This window comes from Corvus moneduloides, chromosome 4 (genome assembly GCF_009650955.1).
Source record: "Corvus moneduloides isolate bCorMon1 chromosome 4, bCorMon1.pri, whole genome shotgun sequence".
In the NCBI taxonomy this organism is placed as follows: Eukaryota; Metazoa; Chordata; class Aves; order Passeriformes; family Corvidae; genus Corvus; species Corvus moneduloides.
In genome coordinates this window covers 35,004,123-35,030,460 of record NC_045479.1, presented here as the reverse complement: position 1 = coordinate 35,030,460, position 26,338 = coordinate 35,004,123, and the positions used below count along the sequence as shown (strand labels likewise).

General features: G+C 37.5%; 1 protein-coding gene across 3 annotated transcripts in view; it reads right to left on the bottom strand.

Moving 5' to 3' along the window:
* Positions 1-635: 635 nt before the first annotated feature.
* The window catches only part of LIN7A (lin-7 homolog A, crumbs cell polarity complex component), a 50,381-nt gene continuing 24,678 nt past the window's right edge, over positions 636-26,338 (bottom strand). The window contains exons 3-6 of one of the 3 annotated variants that reach the window (XM_032106432.1): positions 12,880-12,951; positions 10,334-10,543; positions 4,648-4,856; positions 636-3,115 (exon numbers count right to left, since the gene is read on the bottom strand). In XM_032106432.1, coding sequence (XP_031962323.1) covers positions 3,073-3,115; positions 4,648-4,856; positions 10,334-10,543; positions 12,880-12,951 — 534 coding nt within the window. In that variant the 3' untranslated portion in view covers positions 636-3,072. Of the gene's footprint in view, positions 3,116-4,643; positions 4,857-10,333; positions 10,544-12,879; positions 12,952-26,338 lie in introns of all 3 variants that reach the window. The other 2 variants (XM_032106430.1, XM_032106431.1) reach the window with 2 other exon arrangements.

Genomic DNA, 26,338 nt, shown 5'->3' with positions numbered 1-26,338 from the left:
CCTAATTTCATTTAGAACTCTAAAATCCCTAGTTAGTAGGTGAGTAAACAGTTTTTCTCTTGCAAATAAGGCATATAATTTTGTGCCTTCTGCAAGAGTTCCCAAAGGTTACTAAATCATACTGGATTCTTGGCTGTGATAAATACATACGCAAGGGACAATGTACGGGACTGTGAAATCTGTAGTATTATTCACCACGAAACTGCAGGTAGATTTTTATGTCATTTTTTCCACTCATGCGCATTCATTGACTTTTAATCTATGATTGGTCGGTCACTAGAAGAGAAAAATTCAAGCTGGTGAGCTTTTTGCTTCATCAAAGACTATGGAATTCTTCAACACACTATAAAGTGCCAGTCAGACCAAATGCTGCAAACAGAAAAACTATGGCTAGCACAGCAGAACCATCAACTTTACTAAGTAAATGCCACCAATCCCGAATCTCTACTATTGTTAGATCCTGCATCTGGATCTTCAGTCTAAGTGAACATGATGCAAGAGTATGTAAACACTCCTTTGGTTACTGTAATAAAGAGACAGAAAAGGCGTCTTGCATCTCCTACCTCAGTTTGCTACCAGTGCAGAGAAACATGAGGGAGCCCCAAAGGTAAATACTGGCAATAAAACTCACTAAGTCGAATGAAAGAAAATCAATTTAGTGCAGTGGAACAGCAAATGCCAGAAGACCAATCAGTTAAAATACAATGCACAAATACCTGCAGACCTGCATGTGGAAAGGGCTGTCTTCCCTGCACTTCTTTTGGATACTAATTCAGCCGTGCACATACGGAAGAGCAGTACTGAATCAGGACCAAATACATTTAAATCACAAATGAAAATACTGGTTACAAGCAAAAGCATACCATAGGCTCAGGGACAGTGGTTATTCTGTGATTGAGTAGCAGTATGTTTCTTTGATCAGTAAGGGGCATGAAAAGCAACAGAAAGTTATTTCTACCTGCTTCCACTTGAAAGTCATTGACAGTTCTTACTGCTAAATGTTGGCAAAGACTAGAATGTTAATTTTAGTGTGTATAAATAATTTATTGAATAATAATATATGAAAATGAATCTGATATGCTTCTCTATATGAATGACAGTCTATTACTGAAATTCATTAATCAGCACATTCCACTCAATTTTTTGAGGAAGAGGAGGGAAGGAGGTGGAGAGGCAGTTTGGAAAAATGTAGTACAGTGGGCTGACTAAATCTGAATACTTGGTCTCTGAAAATGCAGCTATCAGTGTAATTCAAATCATACTGATGAGATACAGAACAGTTATATGCAGTCATAATAACAACTTATATACTGTCAATATTAATAGCAATGCCTGTTTGAGAACAGTTTTAAAATAGGTACGTACAATTTTATTAAGTATAAAAAGACACCGTGCAGAGCACAATACATTTCATCTTCAGTTCTGGTAGTCCTCAAACTCCACTGTCTTAACTGATATTGTCACCAATGACTGCTGAATACAATTACCTCTCTGTATAAAATGAGGCTTCTCTCATGCTGTTTGGTTTTAAAAATACAGTAATTTCCTTTCAATGGCTACTTACACTGATGAAACACTGTCAATACTGTTGGCTAGCCTGCATTTGGTTTCTAACATATGCTATGATACTGCCAATTTCCCCTGTTTTGCTTTGCCTCTCTCTGTTTGAGAATAGATCCTCCAATATATTAATTGTTTCTGACTTTGTTCCAAGTTCAGAACAGAACACTGTTTCTGACCATTTCTACATTCCATTCTTCACATTACTGAACTTTCACTGACATCGGCAGGAGTTTTCAACATGCAGTGACTGTATGGTTTTCCCCTGAACTCCTTTTCTCCCCCAGTCTTTTCTAATGAAGCACAGAAGGCATGTAAAATTGATCTTTTTTTTAGGATTTGGGGGTCCATTTTCTTATTTTCTTAAAAGTAGATGACATTTACAGCCTTCCAGCTTTGACTATCTTCTTTGGAAAAGCAGACATGTAAACTTAAGAACTTACAGATTTTGCTTGCACATTCCAATTTTGTTTAATTAAAAAAAAAGTACGAACTCTAATTTCAAACTGATTTAAATGATAATGTGTGAGTCTTAAAAGAAACAACTAACACTTCCTCCTCGCTAAAATATATTAACATTAGACTGGAAAATAAATTAAACAATACAGAAATGCAGAGATTATGCTATCACAGTAATATCTGCCAAACAAAGCTCGGTCTTTTGCTAACATTAGCTTACTACATTTGCAATACATGCTAAGCAAAGACCCTACTTCTCTAACAGGTACATTCAGACAATATATATTTTATGGAATAAATATATAATATATCCAGTTATAGATTTCTGAATAGTAACTATAATAGATACAAGCAATACCTACGTTTAAAAATACAGTTCTAGGCTTCCCTAACTTTACTACTAATAAAATTAAAGTTGACCTAAAACTTTCTCACTCTGTTGATGCATAATAAAATATATGGAAACACCAAGAGTAAAAAGCCAATTGCTTCTACAAATGGAATACTTTATAAATATAGTAAATTGCTATTTCCAGAGGGAAATCTGAAAATTATAAACAGGAAGTTAGGTTAAAACAGCTCTACAATATATAGTACAAAGTGGTTATGAAGCGTGATGTACGAGTTTGATGTCTGTGGCAAAACTTTGAACTGATGTTTTTCATTCTTGGAGATAACTGTAGAGAAAGATCCTGCTCTCAAAAGTAGACAATCTTAACCTCCTTAAACAAAACTTTCAGTGACTAGAGAAAGCCAACTAGAAATTTGTCAGAGTAAGGGGTACAAGATTTGATCGAACAGAATTATTTGGAAGCCCTGGACTTCGCTGTTTCATAGGGTTTACCAATCATGCTGTTCTCGTTAGGAACAGAGTCACAGAAGTAAAAGGTATCTGTGACTGCTGTGTGTTGAAAAGCCTTATCATGATGGTACCCTCCCTACGGCCCACTTAATATTAGTCTGGCACTGTACATTCTCCAGATGAATTCTGTTTCATGTTCCTGTAGTTGTTTGCTTTTGCTGGAATATTAGAGTACAGCTCTGGTTGCTTGATTACTGAACTCTTGATTGAGGCTTCTTCTTTCTTGAGAACAACCTAGAATTAAAGAAACACATTCCTCAGAGCAAGCACAAATAACTGAAGAATTAAGCTGCTGGCTGTCTCTGCCTGCCTTTCTTCTCTTTCAATTTAAAATCAGCAAAAATTCTTTACTTGCTAATGAAATGATTTAGGAACTGAAAAAAATGAAAAACTTCATGTGTATGTCTGTCTCCTGCAATGGCCTTGTTTTACACAGAAACCTCAAGCCTACTTAATGAAATACTACTGTTTATACCTCTTGTCTTGAGTTGAGGCCCTGAGGTGGGATTCAAAACAGAGCCCTTGTTTGCATCGACAAATCTGGAATTCTGGTGGTCACAGGACAGGGTGTTTACAAGGAGGGTGTTTTCCCATGATTACCAACAGAGGTCAGTGTCAACACTAATAAGGATGAAACCATCACTGGGCACTTCAGATTTTAACTATTTGGGGACTTTCTGAGTCACTTGTTGTCTCTTTAGTACACGCATACTGTTTTGGGAACAAACAGCTACGAGATGAGGGTTGGGATGTAAGTCATTGGGACATGCTTCCTACTTCATTTTATTTAGGCAAGTGGAGTGTATCTATAAATGCATTCAGAGCACAAACTCTCACTGATTTCAGAAAAACTGCATATGCAGAGCATCTTTGAACCTCATATGCCACTTGGGAGACTTGCAAACCTCTTGGAAGCTATTGTAATACTGAATGTCAGTCATGAGTGAACGAAATACTTCCTACCAAACTGTATCTAAAAGCAAGCACTTAGAAGTGCCCTGCAGAGTAATCAGAAATAAGTTTGGGCTCCCTGTAGCAAGGAAGACTTTTCTTCACCTGCCACCATGATGTTTTGTTGCAGAAACCTTGATGTTTTGTTGCAGACTGGTAACAGATTTGTTGAAAATGCTTTAAATCTGGCGGCATATTCTTACTTGTCATAAATGCTCTGGTTGTCAATATAAAAAAACATTCCCAGGACTTCTTTCACTTGCAGATAAGCCAGAACTGCACAGTGGCTACTGAGCTCAGGTTTATTAGTTGGAAACTGGCTCCAGAATTTCCTAGTGCCTTTAACCTGTTTTCAAAATGCATTTTTACTGGGAAAAACCATGTGGAAATACACCAAAGAATGAGCTCTGCTCATCCTGACTCCATTAAGTGCTTGCTGGGGCCCCAAGGGTACCTCCAGGCCCCTGACTGTCCCCCCTTGGGGCTCCCTCCATCCCATCCAAAGCCCAAGACCTCATGTCAGCCCCCAGGGCCATCATGTCCTGCCACAGCAATGCCCCAGCAGGGCCAGTCTCCTGCTCCCCATAGCCCTGCCCTGCTCAGCTATGGGATCCCACTAAACTGGGAGCACCTGTGAGCTCATGTCCCAGCCTGTCTCTATCCCCAGGCAGGTGGCCAGGCCTGGGGCTGCCCTGCTCCTGTCTGGGGCTGGGATGGGCTCTGGGATGCTGCCCTGACAGACCCCTGGAAGCGGCTGGCCCAGGTGGGGTGCTGTCAGTGGCCTTTAGGGAAGAACAATGAATCCTCTCACCTACGACATATGGTTTTGCTGTGTCGTTTGCTGCTGTTGCTGCTGCTGAATGAGCAATTGCTGCTGTTGCCGGCGCCGGGCTGTTCTCAGTTTTTCGAAGCGGGCCTCCATCTCCTCCAGCACCTTGGGAGTGTAGCGCACCACCAGCTTCACGCTGTCCTTGGCTGCCTTCAGCAGCTCCACTGCCTTCTCGTGGTGTTCTCCTTCCACACTCTGGGAGCAGGGAGAACAGATTTAATAGTGAAAATGGTGCTTTGATCTAGAGCTGTCTTTTTCATATGGAAAGCCTGTCAGAGTTTTAGGTAGTTTCCACACCTTACACTTTTTAAGGGACCACTAAAAAGAAAACCTTAAGTAAGACTTATGCACTGCTGGGCATGTATTAATTTTCAAGCTCTGATTTCTATGCTAACGTTGCTTGAAACAGTAAATTTCCAAAACAGGGAGGTGACTTGGCTGTTAAAGAAGAGTATTCGATTTCAACCATTAAGTGGACTGACTGGAGTGCTTTTTAGGCATGCGCATGGGGAAAAATTTTCTAATGGTGCATGATTGTCCACATGTGTTGTAGGATGTGTTCCAAAAAACAGAAGTATCTCTGCAGAGAAGAAAATCCAACAGCCTGAATATCTGCAACCTTCACATGGATTTTAGATCATCTAAAAATATGTATTTTTCTTCCCACTTAAATCCAAGTTTTGCTACCTGCTGTGTTTGAAAACTCTTATGTATACCATGCTATTTAAAATGAAACTATACCCACAGGCTTCCAAAGAGAAGTAGCAGCATTCAAAATATTAAATTCGATTCATGCAAAAAGAATAACTTAGCATTGTTATAGCAACTGCCAGAAGAAAATTCTTTCTATACTCATCTCTCCTATTTGACTGAGTAGCATTGTGCGGGAACAGGGAGTAAGAACTACTTCTGATGTGGCACATTAAGATGTAGAAATAATGATTTAGAAGTTTCAAAAACCAGCCACTCTATACAGATAGCATAAACAATTCAAGGTTATTACTTTGCTAGTTATCTTCCCCTCTCCTGTTAAATATCCTTCAACATATTAATACAATCATTTTATGTCTGAGTTAACTGACCAGACTTAAGTTTCTACAGAAATTTTAAGATGCTTTGGAAACATTAATGAAACTCAGAGAAATAATGAATGTCAGGTGCTGAAATGATTACCAGAAATAGAGAAAGAACATATATATTTTGAGTTGTATGTTCACAAAATTCCTCCAGTAGATCCAAAGATCTTCAAGAAAATTCATGATCTTCGATGACCAGATTTTTTAGAAATTGCAACTGGGATAAATCTGCTGGAGAAGCACTGCTACTAAAAAGTAATTTGGAGAAAGAAATTGTTTCCTTACAAATATTTAAAAAAAAAAATGGAAACTCTCGTTGCATAAGTAACAGTGAATGTGTCTAATGTTCCAAAGTGAACTAAAGTAAAAAGCTATAGATGAACAGGGCGTTTTGTGAAATTGCTGTAATGAACAAGTCACAGATACAAATGAAAACTTCTTCCCCACATCCCCTAGCCTGTAACTGTTCAATGTTAGTTAGGTGATCATAACTAACACATGCTATAACTAGCTCTCTTTTATAGCACATTCTTTGTGACTGGCTTTGATACTGGCTTTTGGAAATGTAAGTCTCACCTTAAGACAAAGTGTACAAAATTTAGCATTTTTTTATTTTTCCTTTTTTGCTTGTAAATCATGGTCAGCATGGCATGGCATGGCATGGACATTCAGGGGAAATGATAGGGTATTCAGTGGTGTCATGACTGGTTCTGCTGCTGTGCAACAGTATGAACTTAGAACAGGCTATGACCAAACATTGTAAGCTCCCAACCTACATGAAGTAGAAACATTTTCTTTCAAAAAACTTTGCTTTCAAAGAGCTGGATGGTTAAGAAATAAGAAATTGTGATAGTTCTGTAGGGGAATAACAAGCTGGTGTGTTTTAGTAATTCCATCAACAACCCAGAAAACTGCATTTATCATGATTGTCTATTTTCTCTCCTGTTTGCTCCCAGCCTTGTTCTTCCAGTTCAGATGGTATTTTCCAATTAGAAATGAAGGGTTTGACTTTGCCGCTATTCAGGTCAATGGAAAACTCCTGTTGATTTGAATAGTAATGATACAGAATTAAGCCTACTGCTCTGAGCCATAAACAAAAGAAGGGAAAATAACAAAGGCAAACAGCACTGCTAAATACAAATCCTGCTCTCTGAACACACCTCACCCAGATCTTTACAACCACAGTTTTCAGCTGTTAATAATATGACCGTTATACCTGCTCTTAATGTCTTTATTACTGCTTGCACTTCAATTTTCAAGGTGTTACAAAAACTTTACCTGCTTAACAGCAGCTGTACAAGTGAAATAGCAGAGCCCCTTGGAGTGGGGAAAAGGAAAGGGCAAAGGAAGTTGTTTTGCTGTTGGAATTTTTCTGCCTCTGCAAACCTCTAAGGTTGTGGTGGCAAAGGACTCCTGCTGGTAGAGGTCATTCCTGCACAAGGTACTTTGCTGACTGGATTGTGGTGGTGGGGGACACTGCAAGGATCTGACACTGTCGTTACTTTAGAACTGCCCACCAAATGGGTAAAATTGTTTTGGAAAGTATATATTTACTTAATATAAAATCTTTATTACATATACTTACATATACTTACTCTTTTTTTTCCATTATTGCATTGGCAGATTGCATCAAAGAGAAGAATGCAAAACACTGTACAGATAAGAACAGCTGAAAGAACTGCAGATATAGTGTGGGCAAATACCAACCATTACTCTATCCTGGTTCACAGACTTGCCATAAATTGAAAAGAAAAAAATTAACTTTCTTGAAGACAAAAAAGAAAATCTGACTGTTAGCCCACAAGTTGAGAAACTGAAAAGAATTTTTCTATTAGGTATCTCTAAAGAAATACTTAGTTGACAAACTAGTCATTATAAATCTATTTTGCATCCTTTCTGTATCTGACTCACACAAGGTATCTGACAAATGCAGAATCTTTGCCAGATATCAACAGGCACCAGCAAGTGTTTTTGTCGAGCCATCTGCAGAGCTTACTGCTTTCAATTTCCTTTATTTTTAGGGGGTACGGGACAAAAGTATGTAACAAAATCCTCAGCATAATGAGAAAACACTGTTTTTTAACATCCAGTGAAACAGCTCAAGGAACAGTCTTCCCAGTCATGCTGGGATAACAAATCTGGATTCTGAATACACAGCTCTAATTTTATGTTCCTAATTATGAAGTTGGATAACCATCGATGGCTGAGCACAAACAAGTTACAGATATTTCATTTTCATGTCCCACCACTGAGCTGTATGTTCTACTGTACATACTGTATATTATTTGCTTTTCTCCAGCTAAATTAAGAGAATCAGAGTGAATTAGTCCCAGTAAACAATGCTAAATTAAGATTTTTTTTGTCCCGTCTCCAGCTGTCTGCAAACAAATAACTGTTGCATATAGGTAAAACCTTATAAAATGAAGGCCTTGTTGCATTTGTAAAATCATGGCTCAGGCCTGTTACTTTGGCTAAGTAGAAAAGGACTGTGGGAAAGAGACACAGTTCAATTAAGGTAGAAAAACATGTTATATAACCATCATGTGTTTACATTGTGTATGGTGATTGGTTGAATCATATTTGTTATCCCTTAAAACTATGTAAACTGATAAATGGCTAACTGCTTAAAAAGGGTGAGTTTTTGCAATAAAGGCTCTCCTTTGCACCTGCCTGGGGAATCTGCGCTGCTCCTTATCGCAACAAATAATCACATCTGTAATTTTTGCCTTTTTACAAATTATATTGTATGGGATTAATTCCGCCCAAGACTGGTTTATGAACAGTTGCTCATTACTGTGAGGGTGGTGAGGCCCTGGAACAGGTTGCCAGAGAATTTGTGCATGTCCCATCCCTGGAAGGGTTCAAAGTTAGGTTGGATGGGGTTCTGAGCAACCTGCTCTAGCGCAAGGTGCTCCTAACCATGCTGGGGGGGTTGAAACAAGATCACCTTTAAGGTCCCTTTCAACCCAAACCCTGCTATGATTCTGTGATTATTTCAAGTATGCACTTGAATTCAAATTTTAAATTCTGTTATTTAGACTCTGAATACAAAAACATTTCTCTTGCATCTCTAAACTTTCTCATGTGTCCACATGTAATTGGAAATTTTGTACTGTGTTTTTTTGCTGCATTACCTAAATATATATTCTAGAGCACATGCATCAAATTTTTGAATAGAGAATCATAAAACAGAGGTGACAAGAGGGTCAAATTCAATATATCTTGACATCTGAAGGTTCGCCACTTTCCTCTCTGGTATTTGCCTAGATGCTGTTGACAGTAAAAGGATTTTTCAAGAATCATCCATCAATTAGTGAATTAAAACTATTTTTGTCTGCCTTTTTAATCACCTGTTGAAAGAAACAACAAAATTTTTTGATCGACTTTCAATCAGTGAAGTTCAAGTAACAAACTTCCTTAAATATTCAGTTTGTTTTTCTTTGAGACTAAATAATCTTTTCAGTGGGTTTTTCTTTTCTTCCTCATTGTGTACAAGTTTCCAGAACTAGTATTTCTCTTTTGAGAACATGATAGTTAATACAAGAAGTGGAAAAAGTCTGTCTGAAGTGTTACAGAAATACTTACAAGAGAAAGGGAATAGCTAGTGTTGACAGAAAAAGATGAAAACATAAATCATTTTTATTTTTTATAGGCTTGCAAAGAAGAAGAAATTTAAGTTGCAAAGTCTTAGATTCCTGACTGGACTCAGAAACTATGTGCCTTTGATGTATTTAAATACAGGGTCAGATGGAGGTTTGCATGGAAAAGGACTACATGTTCATAAAGGGAAGTGTAGGGTTATATAAACGACTATCCTTACCTTTTCAGTACTTTACTTTTCTTTGTAAAAGAAGACACAAAGCAAAATGAAAGGCAGAATTTGACCCATATCATGGAGTCAGAACCTTGTACGTCTTCTATTCCAACAGCCCTTTTTTTTACCTCCATATTGACATCCACAGTGAAATTACTGCAAAATACTCCGCCTTGACTTACATGAAAAATGACCATGTAAAAAGTGTACCTTTTTACCCAGCATACATGCTCTATGCGAACATTTGTACAGCTGATTTCTCCGACAAAGATATCACAGCTGGATGAATATCACTAAAAGAAATCTAGAATGTGCCCCCCACTGCAAATCAGCACCAAATGTGCTTACCAAATTTCTTTCAATTTTATGTGTTCAAAGGCTCTGAAGGTCACAAGACTACACAAGTGCCACTGTGGCATCACCGTGCTTGGAAAGGGCTGTGTGCCTCGAAGGCTATGAAATGAAAGAACGACAGTCTGTTATTAAGCTTTTACTACAAGCGGAACTTACAGAATTATCAATTAAGGACATAGGTTCCTCATAAATTAGGTGGTGAGGATTTGAAATTAAGCTCTTCAAGCACTCTCCAGTACAATAGAAATTGTAATGGCACAAAGTTGTTGTTGGAGCTCTGCCTCACTGCACCACAAACGCACACTGAAGGTCTCTCACTGAGCTCATTCTTTTTGTTTCGTGTGGCTGCATTTAAATCGTGGCATTAGAACAGCTGTGAAAAATGAAAATCCAGATGAAAATGAAAGCTCTATCAAATTTGCACATACCACTCCATTAACTGAAAGCAGCTGGTCCCCACGTTTGAGCCCACCATGTCTTTCTGCCACTCCTCCAGGAATGATGCGAGAAATATAAATAGGTGAATTTTGTTCCTTTCCTCCCATGACATTAAAGCCCAGGCCTTCCTCAGTCTTTGGCAGCTCCACCACTCGCGGGTGTGAATGGCCTTCGCTTGCAGCAAATGCAGCAACTGTTGCCTGGAAGAAAAAAAAGATTGATTTGGCTATTTAGGGGGAACAGTGATAGACACTTTGTTGTTCATTCGCAGGAAGAACTCCTTCCTGTGAAAACATTTCTGTATCTTACTCTGACTTTTTCTGATTATCTGAAAATATTTTAAAAACATCAAGTTCTATGCCAATGTTTTTCAAATAAAGGAATAAACAGAGGAACAGAGAATTTAGGTGACTTGTCAAAGATAATACAGAAAGTTACCAGCAGAGCCAGAAGTGGGCACCAGAAAGCCACCTCTGTGGTGGTGCACCATTATGATCATTACTACATTTCTCCTTTGCCTTTTCACAGGGAGAAAATTTATTCCTGTGGGATAAGATAATGGGATCTCTAATGTGTTCCTAGTTGAAATAAAATGGATGAACTGAATTGTTAACTCTCTGCTTTGCTTTTGGAGTTATGGAATTATTTATTTTAAATCCTCAAAATATATTCTTAAATTAAAAAGCTTAATTTATAAACTTTGTGAAATAACTTCTGGAACAGGAATAGGAGGTTTTATTATATAATTCTGTCGAAACTTTTACTGAAAAATTAAATCTTAAGACAACAACAGATATATAAATCAATTAGAAAAATCTAGATTGTTACGCTTATTCCATGGGAGAAAAAAAAAAAAAGTAACATACTGTAAAGCTTGCATCCAGGAAAATATTACATTTATCCTTGATTTTTCACCACAAGCATTTTCTTAATTATCGGTCTTAATAAAGCATTAAATAAACATTAAGAAAATATTTTATAGTTTTTAACATGTGTTTGTAGTTCAAACTGCTTGGACAATTTTGCATTACACTAATATTTTTGAGCATCCTATAACACTTATGCTCAATAGAAGCTAGTGGATGATGTGACATAATGGTTCATTCTCAATTACATGTTTTTGCACATGCAGAACTTGTCATCATGCATACATTTTATGTCAGACATGAATGCACTAGGAGAATGAAATACAGACAGCCCAGAAATAACCAGGAAATATTGCGATATTGAAACATTGCTCTGTAACCTGCTGTTCTATATGAATAAGAAATGAGAATGGGAAACACTAATCAGACTTCTCCCCATTTACTAAATAACATAGCAATAATTTCTATGTTTATGTGCAGTGTAAACAATCAGGATTTCATATACACATTTCTCTATATAGAACCAAAGACCTTACAAATTTACATTGACCATTAGCTTTTAATCAGAAGGTTAAAATCAGAAGTACAGCCTACAGAAAAGAAAGTCCTATTTAATATGGAAAATACACTGCAATTTAGAGTATATTAGGTTATTTGCTGCTCTTATAGAGCTTACTTCTCTAAAATACTCTTAAATCATTTTGTAACACACTCCCAACCTTCCTCTTCGGATACAGCTTTAAATTAAAGTCTCTGAACATAAATACTTAATGGTAAGAGATCTTAGTTCCACTAGGACTTCAGGGAGTTTATGTTCACAGGAATGGGATCATAAAGAAATATCTCGAAAGAAGATCTATGGCTTTTGCAAGTCACTTTGCATAGTACCTGCTACACCACATAAAAGACATGTTTTGTACAAAACAGTAATGGGAAAAAGAAAGCTATGGTGGACACCCTTGTTGGGAAGCATCTATCTTTGTGCATGTTATGAAAATACAGAGCATATTTCATACTGGCACAAAGAATGGGTTCTTTCATGGTTGTGTGAATTCCCTTATCATTTCAGTAGCAGCAGTAACGTAGTTGTCATTGTCTTAGGATATAAGAAAGGCAGGCCCACATGGACAAAGAGAGAATACATTTTAATAGAACAGATAATGTATCAGAAAAAAATCCAGGCTTACATTTGGCTGTGGAGTCAATAAAATGTTGATCAGGCTATTTCTGTCACTGTTCATCCTCACCACTCTCTCAGCACCTACAGCTCCCATTACTTAAAAGGGGAATTTTGACTGTTTAGTTTCTATCTCCCAAGTAATTGTGTCCTCTCTGGATGAGATGTATGGGAAAACAGTCCATTAAAATATTGGTTGTTGCAGGCAGACTGCTACAGAAGAACCAGTATATTTGCTTTTGCAAAGCAACTTTTCAAAAAGCATCATATTCCATAAAATCATTCTCTTTTCTTAAGCTACAGAAGCAGCATAAAGGTTGAAATTTTCCATTATGATTGTTACCTGGGAAGTAGCACTGGTTCTAGACTCTGGGCTGCCACTGATGTCTAAATTTTCTTACAGTGTACACACGAATACCTGAAACACACACGCGCACAGTCAATTACTAGATCACTTTGGTAACACGTATTTCAACAGCTGCACGTATCCTACCTTTGCAGTGGCCCTGGCTCGGAATTCGGGGCAGCCATTAACAGTTATGGTTTCATGCATGTATTGATACACCTAAAATGTTCATGAAAATAAAATGAAATTAATTATAGAAGCAAAACAAGGACTTTATACTAACCCAGAAAGGAGAGTTCCCTTCTGTCAGAGAACTAACTTTCATTAATGCTGTATTCATGCAATCACATAGCCAAGTGTCTGCTAAACTTGAGCATGCCCAGGCTAACAGAGAGCATCAATCTGTTTTTCTCATTATACTTTCCAAACTTAACTTTGTATCCTCCAAGACAACTCCCTTCCATTCTCTAGCAAGTAGTTTCCTAAAACCAGAACAGTTAAGTTGTATGTTAGCAAAAATTTGTGTCTCCAGGCAACTGACTTGAATGCAAATGATCTGAACTGGCCTGAGAGGTGTCTCAGCCTCCAACAAAGGCTTCTTTGGTCTCTGAACTTTCTTGAACTAAAAGACTTAGGAAACTGATGTTAAAAAAATACGTAAGTTGCTCAGCATACAGCAGAAGAAAAAGAATGCTGCTCAGCTGAAGAATCGAAGTGAAAATAGTTCTGAAGAAAGGTCCCAGTGCTACCTTCTATCAACCATAACCAGGAGCAGTGAAAAGAGGTTAGGTCAGGTCAAACATGGTCAATGGCTAAGATTATCCTTTAAAAAGGAATTGTACATATGCATAAATTACATAAAATTAACACTGCCTATATATATAACTTTCTGTCATTTTTTTCTGGTATACACTTTTGGCCCATTTTCCCTGGTCCTTAACTCTCCCTTTTAAACATCTCCAGTAAAGAGAAAGGAAAAGGCTTTGTCTTAACACTGCCTTTGTTCTCTAGATTTATCACACTCTTAGAGGAAAAATGACAACCAAAGCCTTGATGCTAGCCAGTTATTTTGAAAGCAAACTTAAAAAATAAAAGTATTTATACATAACATACAGAAAGTGTTTTGAAAGACAAAGGTGAATGCAAACAAACCAAACATTTTATTTAACTTTCTTATAAAACCACCAAACTTAAAAAATAAGTTCCTATATGCCACTGATTTACTGTGGGCATTTTCTTGACCTAATTCATCAGAAATTTTGTCGTTTCATGTGTTTTATGTCTCAGGCTGCACTCCTCAGAGAGAACCTTTGTTGGTAAAGTATGTTAGTTTTTACAGCAATCTCCTTATGTTCCTTGAGGAGCGCAGACTCAAATGTACTTTCAAAAATATATTTACCTTTTACTCATTTGCTGATGCTTTAGCAGAACTTTCCTCTTTGGTAATGTAAATGTTACTTTGGCAGAGAAGTACTTAAGTAACCTACAATAGCTTGTCCCATTGATAGACAGAAGTTTTCCATCCCACTGTCCATGCAGTACCATAATGATGAATCTTTCCCCACTGAGCCTGTTAATATAAAACTTAACACACTGACAAGCATGTGCTGCAAACATCTAAACAGAATTAAGATTTGTGGCGCATTTCTGACTTCAGTGGACAGATATAGTGTTAATCAAGCACTCTTAAGCAGCAAAATGTTTGGGGGTGACTGATCGCCAAACCTTTTTTCTTGGGGTATCATATAAAAGGAAAAGGCAAAAAAAGAAAGGAGGTAAAAAATACGATCCATTTCAAAGATCTAAAATATGACAAACACTTCCACAATACAGCAAAAGATTCTTTGTCTTGACTATTGTCAGCACACACGTCATTCTAGAACTGAATTCGTAAGAACCTGGGGGAGTTAAGAAAAACTGAGACAAGGGGAGCATGCTGAAAATCTCCCATGATTTGAAATGAAATCTTGCTTCCATTGGTAACATGGACATTGACCACAGCAGAAACCAGGATTTTGCCCTTATTTTTAAACATTTGGGAAAATAAAGGTCTTTTATAGTCTCTAAAGGATCTCTGGTTTCTTATGTTTTAGTACCAGATGATATCATCATAAAAATGGGTTGAGTCTACATACTCAGCATTATACTGCACAGATCAGTTCAGTGTTTATTGTATTATGTTGTAGGACACATTATTACATAAGAAGAACTACTACATTATATAAGAAGAATACTGTGTAATTGCAGTAATGAATCATTACATACTTGTTTCTTTAAAACCCACAGCGTACTGAACCACTGATAATGCTGTATTTTCTTCAGGTTTCCCTCCATCTTAAAATATGACAGCAGATTCTACATATTGTTTTTGCTTGCACAGCTTTAAATGCTGTGGCTTGCTAAAATGTCTAAAAGCATATATTTGAATATTGAACTCTTATGACATTAAATTGTTTCAAAAAGAGGTCACAGTATTTCATATAGAGTAACAGTTACTAAAAAGTTCTTTAAAATATTCATGACTAAGGTCGATTATCACAAAGGTGATCTGATAATGATACATTCATGTCATTGTTTGCTAGGTTTGAAGTTGTATAATTTCCTGTTGATTGCATCCTACCAGTATCTAGCTGGTAGACTTTCTAACATCCAGTATCCTGGTAACTAACTTGTATACTGGTAAAAGAACAGACTCACGAGTGTGTGATTAAATTAGTAAGCAAAAAAATAATCCAGCAGCTCAAAAACTTGTGGAAAAATATGATCAATAGTGTCATATAATCCTTGGGTTAATTTGTAAATTCTCAATGCTAACAGATTTAAAATATTCTGCAAAGAGTTATCAGTGATTGTGGTATCTATAGCACAGTTCTTACAAACAAAGAGTCCTGCATGTCAGATCTCACTCTCTATAAGCAAGAGATGCAACTGGTCTTGAATATTTGCTTGAGGCATTTGTAAATCTGATTATCCTATTTGACTGTTACATAATGATTAATGTAACTTGAGTTTAAGAATGATAAAACATATACACCCACATAACCTCCTTATTACTAAGTCAGTTTAACAACCAAACACAGATTAACTGTACCTGTTCCACCAAGCCACTTAAACTCTTTGTAGGGTTCAGATCTAATCAGGGCTCATTTTTGCAATGCACTGAAGTCCATGAACAAACGCTGTCTGTTTTCCTATAGCCACACTAAGCCCTTTATCTATGCTGTTCTCAGCACCACCTTAGCCATGATTTTAGCACAACAAATCCATTCTGCTCCCTCTTCTATGTAGAGAACACATAAACTGAAAATCTCTTTGTTCTCAAACTGAGTAAGGTGGCATTTAAATCCTCCTGGTTTGGAATATAGCTTCTTGTTCAATCCACTGTATGTGACAAATAATTGAAATGGATTTATGAAGTATTTTCTTTCAATTCCTACTATTATCTGTACATCTGATTATATTTTTAACATATAGCAATTCTCCTGAATCTAACGATGTCATCCTTAAGACGCCTGTATAAGATCTACCGTAGATTTCTTTACTTAAACAAAATATCAGTCAGTATAGAAAAAGACTGAGGCACAGATTTTAATTTCAAGCATTTTAAAATCACCCCTTTAGGATGTTTACTAAAAGTCTTTTAAAACAGTGACCTTTGTTGACTATGACGAATCATTTTCAAAGACATCATTGTACAGTATGATTGAGCTGAAGAATGAAAATTAACATGTCACAGAATCACGGAGTTGAGGATGGAAGTGACTCTGGAGGTCATCTCATCCAACTGCCTTGCTCAAGCAGAGCCACCTAGAGCCAGTTGCCCAGTACAGTATCTAATCTAGATGGTTACTATATGTTACTAACTTGAAAAAGAGCATATCTATTTTTGTATGCACAGCTATTTCTTTTCTGAGTGTCTGTAAGACTACATGGGTGTTTAGAAATACTATTTACTGACAGACTCTACACACAATCTGATGGTCTAGTGCATAGGGAAAAGAGCTTCCATAATTCATTAATAATAGAGATTAAATTACAGATGAATTGTCAATGTTTCAAGACACAAAGCTACAGCTGAAGGGTAAACGGTGATGTTTCAGATCATTTCTCCCCCCCAGCGATTTCTACCAAAACTGTGAGTGTCTGTGTGCTGAATGTTCATAGGTAAAGGCGTGCTGCAGACAGGGGTTTGTTCACACAGATCTCATTTGTGCTGTGGCGCAAGATGTACTTGGATTTGTTTTCTCCTTCCTGTGGAGCACAGAACACAACGCTCCCACCAAGCAATACTCCTGAAAGCACGAATATAGATCTCAGACTTATTTCAGCTTCTGCAGGTAGTCTCCTCAGACATAACCTAAAGTTATTCTCCTATACTACTCAAAGATTACAAAAAGAGGGAGGGAGGTAAATTACAACTAGAAAATTTGAACTTGGAAGCGAATCCTCCGTGTACTGTGGCAGCTCTCGCAGGCACAGAGAAACGCACATTTTATTACCTCTCCCAGCAGGAGCTGTAGTGAGTCAGATGCAACAGGTATTATTGTTATGATGATGGTTCTCATCCCCACGCATTCAGCTGGGAGGCCAAGCAGCTGGCTTAGGATTATTGGAGCGCAGGAAGTGGAACAGCCTTACAGGTACTTTAGGAGCTGGCTTCGTATCAAAAATTACTCCATATGGACTCATAACAAAGCAGCAAGATATTTAGGGCTGGGCTATTTATGTCAACACGAAGCTGTAGAAGGTCCAGGAGAAACAGTGCACTTAGCAGCCTGTTTTTTAAAGGTGTCTAGAAGCAGTATTCTGTTTACAACCTGAATGATACAGCATCTTTTCTGATGAATTCTCAAAGATAGAATTTAATTAAACAGTTTTATTGTATTAACTTCTGTAAGAGGTATTTAATGATTCATCCCCTGATGAAATATGTAATTCTAGTACGACTGTACCTACAATAATGATGCTCAAATTTAGGACAAGCTGATCCGAACACCGGAAGGGAACAGGTATGAAGCACAAGTCATTTTACAGCAATGAATTAGTACTCAAAAACCCCCACAAACACAATCCAAGACAGAGTACATTGCAATTCAGACCTGTGATGTAGCAAGCCCAAATAAAGTTTTCTGAAATTTCTAAGTGAGGAAGTTACCTTTTTTGAAAATGTTAGGGGTTTCTTATTGTATGGGATAATATATGCAAATAGTAGTAATCAGATGTCTTTCCACAGTGCCTGCAGTATGATGATAATAAAAAGACATAATATGTTTCCTTCAAGAAGTCACAACCTAAGTAAGTGACTTAGGTAAATCACAGGTAAGCAGGCAAAAGGGTGAAATGAAAAAAAAACCTACAAAAAGACGGATAAATATTTGTTTAAAACGTATATTGGCATCATCTGGGCTTCGCTCCTTTAGCTCATTTGCTGTATTTTTTGCTGCTTCAAGTGTAGAAAAGAACTGTGTATCTATTTTTGGAAGAAGACTTTCAAGGAAGGGAAGACAAGAGCCTGACAGACAGTACAGAGAGGAGAGTTAGCATGAGAATGACCAGAGCAAGGAGGACATAATTGGCTTCACTGTGCTTCTGTACTCACGTCAATGGAACAGTGTATATATGTGCGCATCCTTGCAGAACTGACGCTAAGCTACAAAAGAGAGATTGTTATTTACTTACACCTCAGTACTATGCATCTGCTGTCAACCAGCTGAATCCCTGTCTTCCTAATTGCCTTCGTATGTTGGAGAGGATGATAAATATTCTTCCCTTCTAAAATGCCAAGCAAAAAGAAGTATCTTAATAAGTCTTCTACCATGGTGAGAAGAGCAGAAGATGCTTTATTCAGCATAGTTGCTGGACTCTCTTCTCCCTCTCAAAATATGGAGCTGACTCTCAGGACTTCAGTCTCCTTCTGATCTGGAACCCACACTTCATTTCACTTGGTGTACGTGAACCAGTGCTTGGGGCAGGCCAGGAGAATGTCCAGTCTTGTGACTGGGAGAAGTTACAGAGCAGAAGTGCACTGGAAAGCTGCAAACCTCTCCACTGTGCCTGTGAATCCCTTGTTTCTGAGACCAAACTGCCACCTGCAGCACAAATCAATTGTGCCTCTCCCACTCTACTTTGTTTTCATAATTTTTGACTCTTTCACATTCTGTTTGCCATTCTTCCTTGCCTATTATTTTCCATTCTTAATCCAACATATTTATGTCTGTGGAAAGGAATGCATTGGTTTGTGTGCCTGGACAGACTCCCCTTGAGCTGTGCTTCAGCACTCAATTCAGATCATGCTTGAACAAATCAGTGAGCAAGGACATCTTAAATGCTACAAAGATCAGGAGGGACTCTGGTAACCCTTAACCTCTTGTACAACATAAACCATGGAATTATACCTGGTAATTTCTTACACCAATCACCATTTTTGCTTGAACAACAGACTTTTCAGAAGTCAAGAGTTTTCAGAATCTCTGCCCTTTATGATAGGTTTTCTGATATTTCAAACAGCATTTTCTTTTCTACAAGATTACTTACAAACAGATCTAATTATCCACCTAAGATGACACCTGAACAGACGAGGACATAAAAAAAGAAAACAAATCAAACACAACCAGAAGTGTGTCTATTAGCAGCATGGAGGTATGCAGCTGACCCAACCACATTTCCTCTTTCATAATTCCTCTTTCTTAATTCCTCTTTCATAATGACTCTTTACATCTGAAATCTTACTCAAGCTCAAAACCAAAGCAGTGGAGCACTTCCATTCAGCCATAAACCTGGGGTAGCTCAATGGAAGTGGAAAATATCTAGTAACAGGGTGTTTAGTTTTGTATCTCTTGAATATCAGATGAAATTTCTGGTTTTGTGCCTGTGTTCTGCTTTTTAAAAAATATCTCATGTGATAAGCATGCTTGGGAAAGCACATCTACATCTTTAAGAGCACGTTTTCTCCACCAGAGCTATAGCCTCTAGTTAAGATACTGTACTAAACACTGTCATACACCATAGTCTAGAAGACAGTAGGTCCATAGGGTAGTTCAAAGCAGGCTGATTTTCTTTTCTATCAATCAAGTTGACTCAAAAATATTAACATTGTTTTTTCATTATGTTATAGCTACTTCTCTCTTTGGTAGTTAATTAAAAAAATTGGGGAAGAGACTGTTCTGAATGACTGAAAAGCAAGAGAATTTGAGAAGACTGTCTAAACAGCAGTGCTTTTGAGGGACAGAATCCCACAAAACCACTGGTCGTGGAAGAACACCGTGGATGCCATGTACACACACCACAACTTCAAGCTTACAATAAACTTAGATTCTTCTTAAACAAGATTGTTTGAGCAAATGAATCACAAAAGCCCATTTTGTTATAGGACTATGACAGGTGTTTGAGTAATCCCAACAGAAGCAGAATTAGGCCATCTTACACCCATGCTCATGGTGTGTATACTGTACATAATTCTTCAGTCTGCCCTTGAGTGCAAGCTGATGAAAGTTCTTTCATCAATGTCAACAGGACAAGTTGATAGATACCTGTGAGTATGGGGAGGTTGAAATGGCTGAAAAGTACCTTTGAGAGGAAGGCGTGTGATACATTATTGTTCTTACTGGAAGCACCAACACGTCTGTATTATAGAAGTTGTTGCCTGCAGCTACTGAATTTCGACAATTGAATTTGAAAAAGCTGCTTTGTGACAACTAGTCTGTATTACTGAGCTATTTATATCAGACAGAATGTGGTCATTCAAGGTTGCTGGTATTCTGAATATTTTTACATGATAAGCTCTCATTACTTTGAGCAGTTACATGTTTGCTTTGGGAAAACCACTGGTGGTGTCTATTCTCAAAACCAAACGTTGCATCATTTTCACAATTGTTGCAACAATCCCCTTTCATGAAATAACACTTCATGGATCTTGCCACATGATTCTATAGGGATGCTAACCCATTAAAAAGCTCAAACTTGCAAATGAAACTAAGTCTTGTTTAACAACTTGAGGAGACGAGACAGTTTTAATTTTAGACCGTGTGGAAGAAATATCATGCATGTTGGCTTTAGCATTTTCACTGAGGATATTTTATTTGAATGTTTCCTTCTTTGGGGGATGGGGGTTACGGAGGAAACTAGGTCAGTTCCACCAAAGTGAAAAAACTGATCTGAATATTGATGCATTATTAAGCTGTCCTTAGGCAGTAGGAAAAAACAGCACGGGTCTGAGACATTTCTAAAAATAAATTAAGTATAATCACTGCAAAGGTCTAATATTTTAATTTAGGGTGAAATACTTTATGAAGGCTCAAGCTAAAATGGAATTTTTTCCTTTTTTTTTTGTGTGGAAAACGGAGATGTGCACTCTGCTCTAACAGTATCTGTGGTGGTGTTGGAAAGCTGACCCAAGTTTTGGTCCCTGAGCTCTTGCCATATGATGCTGCATCTGTCCAAGAAATAACCCAACAGGGGTTACAGGCTGGGGCCAGAATCTCCTTCCTCCCTTATGTGCAAGCAGAAGAATGTAGCAGATGTATCCAAAAATGCACACTGTCACATCCTCTGCACATATCGGGTGAGTCGACTGAAACACGCCTGGTGTTGCTGTTAGGACACACAAGACCTTTGTGTGCCCCCTCTTCCCTTACAGTCTCAATTCTGTCTGGAGTCATCACTGACACCCTGAAGTCAATAGGAATTTACATCACACCTTTTTAAGAATAAGGAAAAATAGACTTTTATTTGCAAGTAAAAACTACTTACATGAGGAACAAGAAAAATAGAATTGGATCATTTAGTTTATTTCATATCTCTTACACACTGTTCTATATTCTGCTCTAAGTCAATGGGAACTATGATCTGGCATCTTAAAACAGTGTTACAGGTGTAGAAATTGCATCCTTTGCAATCACTAAACCTTAGCAAAATACAGTCCTAAAAGTCTCTTTTGCTGTTTCTACTGCAATACACTGGGATAAAAAGAAATACCAACATGTGTGATGAGTTAACTCCTGTAAGACCACTCGGAACTCACAGCTTGTAATTTCAAACTCTCTGTTAGACCTCACTGCCAGTTCAAAAACACACCAAGCATTAATAAACACTAATTTCCTCCACTTTATCAGTAAGTCTGTATACGCTGTTGAGGCTGACATATGCAACAGCCACATTCCAAAATCTAACAGATTTGTCAAAACCTTGCCAAAATGAGCACCTGGATGAAACATGACATCATCATTCAAGCTCATCTCAAATGTTCCTATCAAGCTGAGAAGGCAGGGAGAAGGAAGGAAACTACTGATACTTCTTGTTTTAAATGCCAAAAAAATATAGTTAAAATAGAGTTTTAAAACAGTTTATAATTTCTTTTCTTTTCTGAAGGCACAATTAAAAAATGGAGATTGAGCAGCATTTCTCAGGAGTCTCATCAGTGACATCAGTTAAGTGGCAGCAGAGGGATACTGAGGCTCCATCAAGGCAAAAAGAATAGTGCAGTGGCTTCCAACAACCTGTCACTTACTAATATTACTTGGTAGTTAACCTTGCTGCTGATTTCTCTCAAGAGGAAGAAGCAGTCTTGAGATGAACTGCAGTGGAGGCTATTCTGTTTATTCTGAAGAGTTTTATGTAATCAAATAGGATACTGCAACAATAAACTAAAATGATAATGTGAGCAAATGAAAAAGATGATGAGATGCACCACACATGTTCCACTGGAGTCACCTTCCGTAGCACATGCAACTGCAGCTGTGTGCCAAAACGAGAACATCACCTGAGCACCACTCAGATAAACTGTAACATGAACAAGATATGTGATTGTTTTGATTCTGTAAATTGCAGGACTCCTGAAGCACTGAAGTATGTATTTATCTGTTGTGAAAGGCACAGTTACACAAGCAGAATGTAAGTATGATTAGATATATAGCCACCAGCCAACTCTAGAAATTGATCTTTAATCAAAACCAGTGGAAGAAAGCACCCATTAAAGACCAGTGATATAGTCTGGTCCCAGATTCTAGGGTACTCTATCTGTGAAATCTATGTATTTAGCTCTAGGCAGCTAAAAAAAAAGTGTCAACAGCAGCTGTTTTAAATCTCCTGCAGTGAAGTCATGAAAGTGGTAGGGACTTAGTAATTGCACAGAGACTAAATAATGCCTTCTCTCAGATAATGCTTGGGCAGCTTGGTAAATTCACATAATTGCCATTAATGAAGGCCATCTGCTGAGTTACAAGGTAATAATTTCCAAAACTTCTCATTCAGGCCATCCAGGGCTTGCGAGCAACAGAGTAATGCTTCAATCAATTACGGTAAAGTGGCAATTGAAACTTCATTGTTTTTCAAAATTGGACTGATTTCTGATTACATTCATCCTAAAAAAGCCCATATATTTTAACACAGTAGGGTAATCAAAAAGAAAAAAGTTCTGTGTTTACCACTAACTTAAGCTTTTCTGCTGAACCTTCTCAATGCCTTAGCCAGCATGGTAGCAAGACAAAGAGCAGACAGCTCATCTTTAGAAATCTGATTTTTTTATTATCTAATTAACACACATTACAAATCCTTCTCTCAACTCATCATGATGGATACAGTACCTGCAACCAGGAGGCAGAAAGCAAAATCTGTAAAACATGAATATGTTACTATTGTGCCATACCATCGTATTTGAGTGAAGCTAAGTAATGCCCTTCCCTATCAGTGATGGAAGTACTCATTTAGTGTAAACTTACATCATTATTTTATGTGGCTTTTCATTGCTAGGACACTGGAAATGAAAAAGGGATGGAAAGGTAGAAGATTCTTGCAAATGCTACACAGCCCCAGAATTTAGGTAAGCTGAACTGGTTTGACTGACATTACAATCCACTCCAATATCTAAAAAAACAGATAAAATACCAAAACTTTACAACTAGCATCCAGGAATACAAATTTTATTGAAAAGTTAAAAATAAATCAATGCATAAACATGCTAAAATTGGAATGAAATTGGTCAATTTGCACAATTCCTTATTTGCTACTGCATGAGTCCTATTACTAAACTAATGGCACAGTGATTCTGAATAAACTATCAGGAACACCAGAACAAGTTATAACAAGGTATCAGATTAGCCTAAGGAGAACTCTGCTTCCCAGGCAGCCTAATGAGGCATCATGCTAATACAACCATACTGTTTTTGTGACCTGAGCTACAACTCTGAGCTGATAAATCTCGGTCACTTTACTTCTATGTGTTGTCCTATTGCCCTTTTGTTTACTAATTGCCTTATTAGTAAGTCTGTCATATCCCTTCTGCTCAATCTGACCAACAGTTCAGTTTGAATGGGTAAATGTGACAGTAGGGGATCTTTAGATGTCAGGCTTCCTACTGAGCTTTAATCACAGTTCTGTGCTGTGAATTATAGCAGTAAGTCTCCTCAATACATTTTTTTTCCAAGCTTGCATCTTGTAATTTAAAAACTTCAAAAGCTGGGCTTGCCCTGTGGAAATGACAGACTGACCAGAATTGTATTTCTCCTCCTGTAACAAATATGCAGCTTCTAGCAAATATAAAGCATTAACACAGGGCAGAATTTGGACTCTGGGGCTTACCTTGGTGCCGCCTGAGAGAATTTGGCCTGGTGCACCTCCATTTTTGCAAGGACTCATGAGGCAGAAAACAATGAAATCCTGCTTTCAGAGACTAGGTCTAGGATGTGGAGGAACAGCATTATACTGCAAACTGAACAAGCAAATTCTAAGATTCTTGAAACACAATTAAAACAGGTATTTAAACGACTCCTACATCAAAATCTTAAATTAATCACTGAATAAAAGAATCAATGAGGATTTTTGCCTGAGTCCAGCTAATACCCAGATTGTTATATTCAGTACAGCCCTGTAAAAATGGAGTACACCACCACACTGAGACATCTGAAGTTGAATGAACATCTAAGGGCTCCAGACAGCCTTCTGCTGTCACACATGGCATCACAGTATAGCGATAAGCACAGTACCACCAGATTCAGTTTTCACCACCCAGCAGCTGTCTTCTGGTCCCTTAATATTTGAAAAGACATGTATCAGGGTTAATAATGGAAAGTGTGAGTGGGCAGCTTGAGGAAATGACCAGATAAAAACACACTGCACATCAGCAGCACTGGGATTCTGGGCGTTCAGATCACTAAGGCATGGAAATGAAAATTATTAATTAAGGGAAATCATTCCAATATACTAACTAGGCTTATTAAACTATCCTGCCTAATATATAATGAAACTGTTTTTAATACTATACAACATAAGCAAATATTATCTCTAAAGCAACTAGGGAGCATCAGGACCTCATAAAAATGGGTCAGTGTTCTGCCATTCCCATTTTTACGCCTGTAAGTCAAAAGGGGTCTTCAAATGTCCAGGATGCTCTGTATATATTTTATAGCAAGCTTAAAAATGTTTTAAACTAGTGAGGTAGGAACTGAAATATTTTCAAAGATAACATGCTTTCCCAATGACTAATTTCATACAAGATGGACAAGATTAGAATACTTTGTGTTGATTGCTCCTCCTTTGTCAGTGACTGAGTCCTACAGAATTGCTTTTCTGTGACGATAGGATATTTTGGTGGGAATCATAATAAATATAAAATAATGGTTACTTTCGGGTGTCTGGTTGCCACACCCCATTTTTATCCGACTAATCTTGGCATTGATTCACCACAGGTATTTCCTAGTCAGATCTTATTTCAAATAATATCCACACAGAAAAACTTTAGATTTAACCTTGAAACAGAAAATTGAGTAGCAAAAGCAGGCTAGGAGAAAAGCGAGATACACCTGAGTATTACATATTTAAGACATAGAAATGGAAATCAGGGAATCAACCTGAAAGAAAACTTTGCTCACCAAGAGCAAATGGGTCATAAAGTTATTCTCCTGGTGCTTGACCACCAATTATCAGATGTTAGCAGTAAACTAAATTCACATAAGCTGCTAAGGCATGCCACATTTTCTTGCTGATGATCCACTGTGTTTTGCTCAGTTGTTTATTCTATCATCTGTGCCCACAGGTTTTTAGGGTTTCTAGCCAGACCAGACATTCACCGTATCCTACAGTTCTTATAACTTTCTTTTACTGACTTATAACAATTAAAGTAACTTTATCAATTAGGCTGTCTAGTTTTAGTTGCATGTGAATATAACTTCTCAGTAGCTCAATTATACAATCACTTTCACAGCCCTTCATTTACTCCAGTAGCCCCCTGGAAAGCATATGACTATAACATAGCAAGAGCTTTGAATAAACAGCAAAAACATTTAGAAGGGTAAAGGACTTAATGGACAAGATTTGTGCAAGGTTTATCAGATGATAAAGCTACAGAAGGCTAATTAATCTTCATGTGGCTAGGAACCTTTTAAAATAAGTAATTTAAAACACGATTAAATTTTTTTTTCAAACTGACCTTTAGTGTGATCAGACTTTGGTCAACTTGTTTTCTGGTCTAGGGGTCCTCAGGTGAATAGCAAATACTGAGGCCATTATATACTTCAATTATTTCTATTATTTTCAGAGCTAATCCATATTCCTGCCTAGTGCCAGACAGAAGATTTCAGTTGGTGGCACTTATATTTAGCTAAGTGGGAACCAT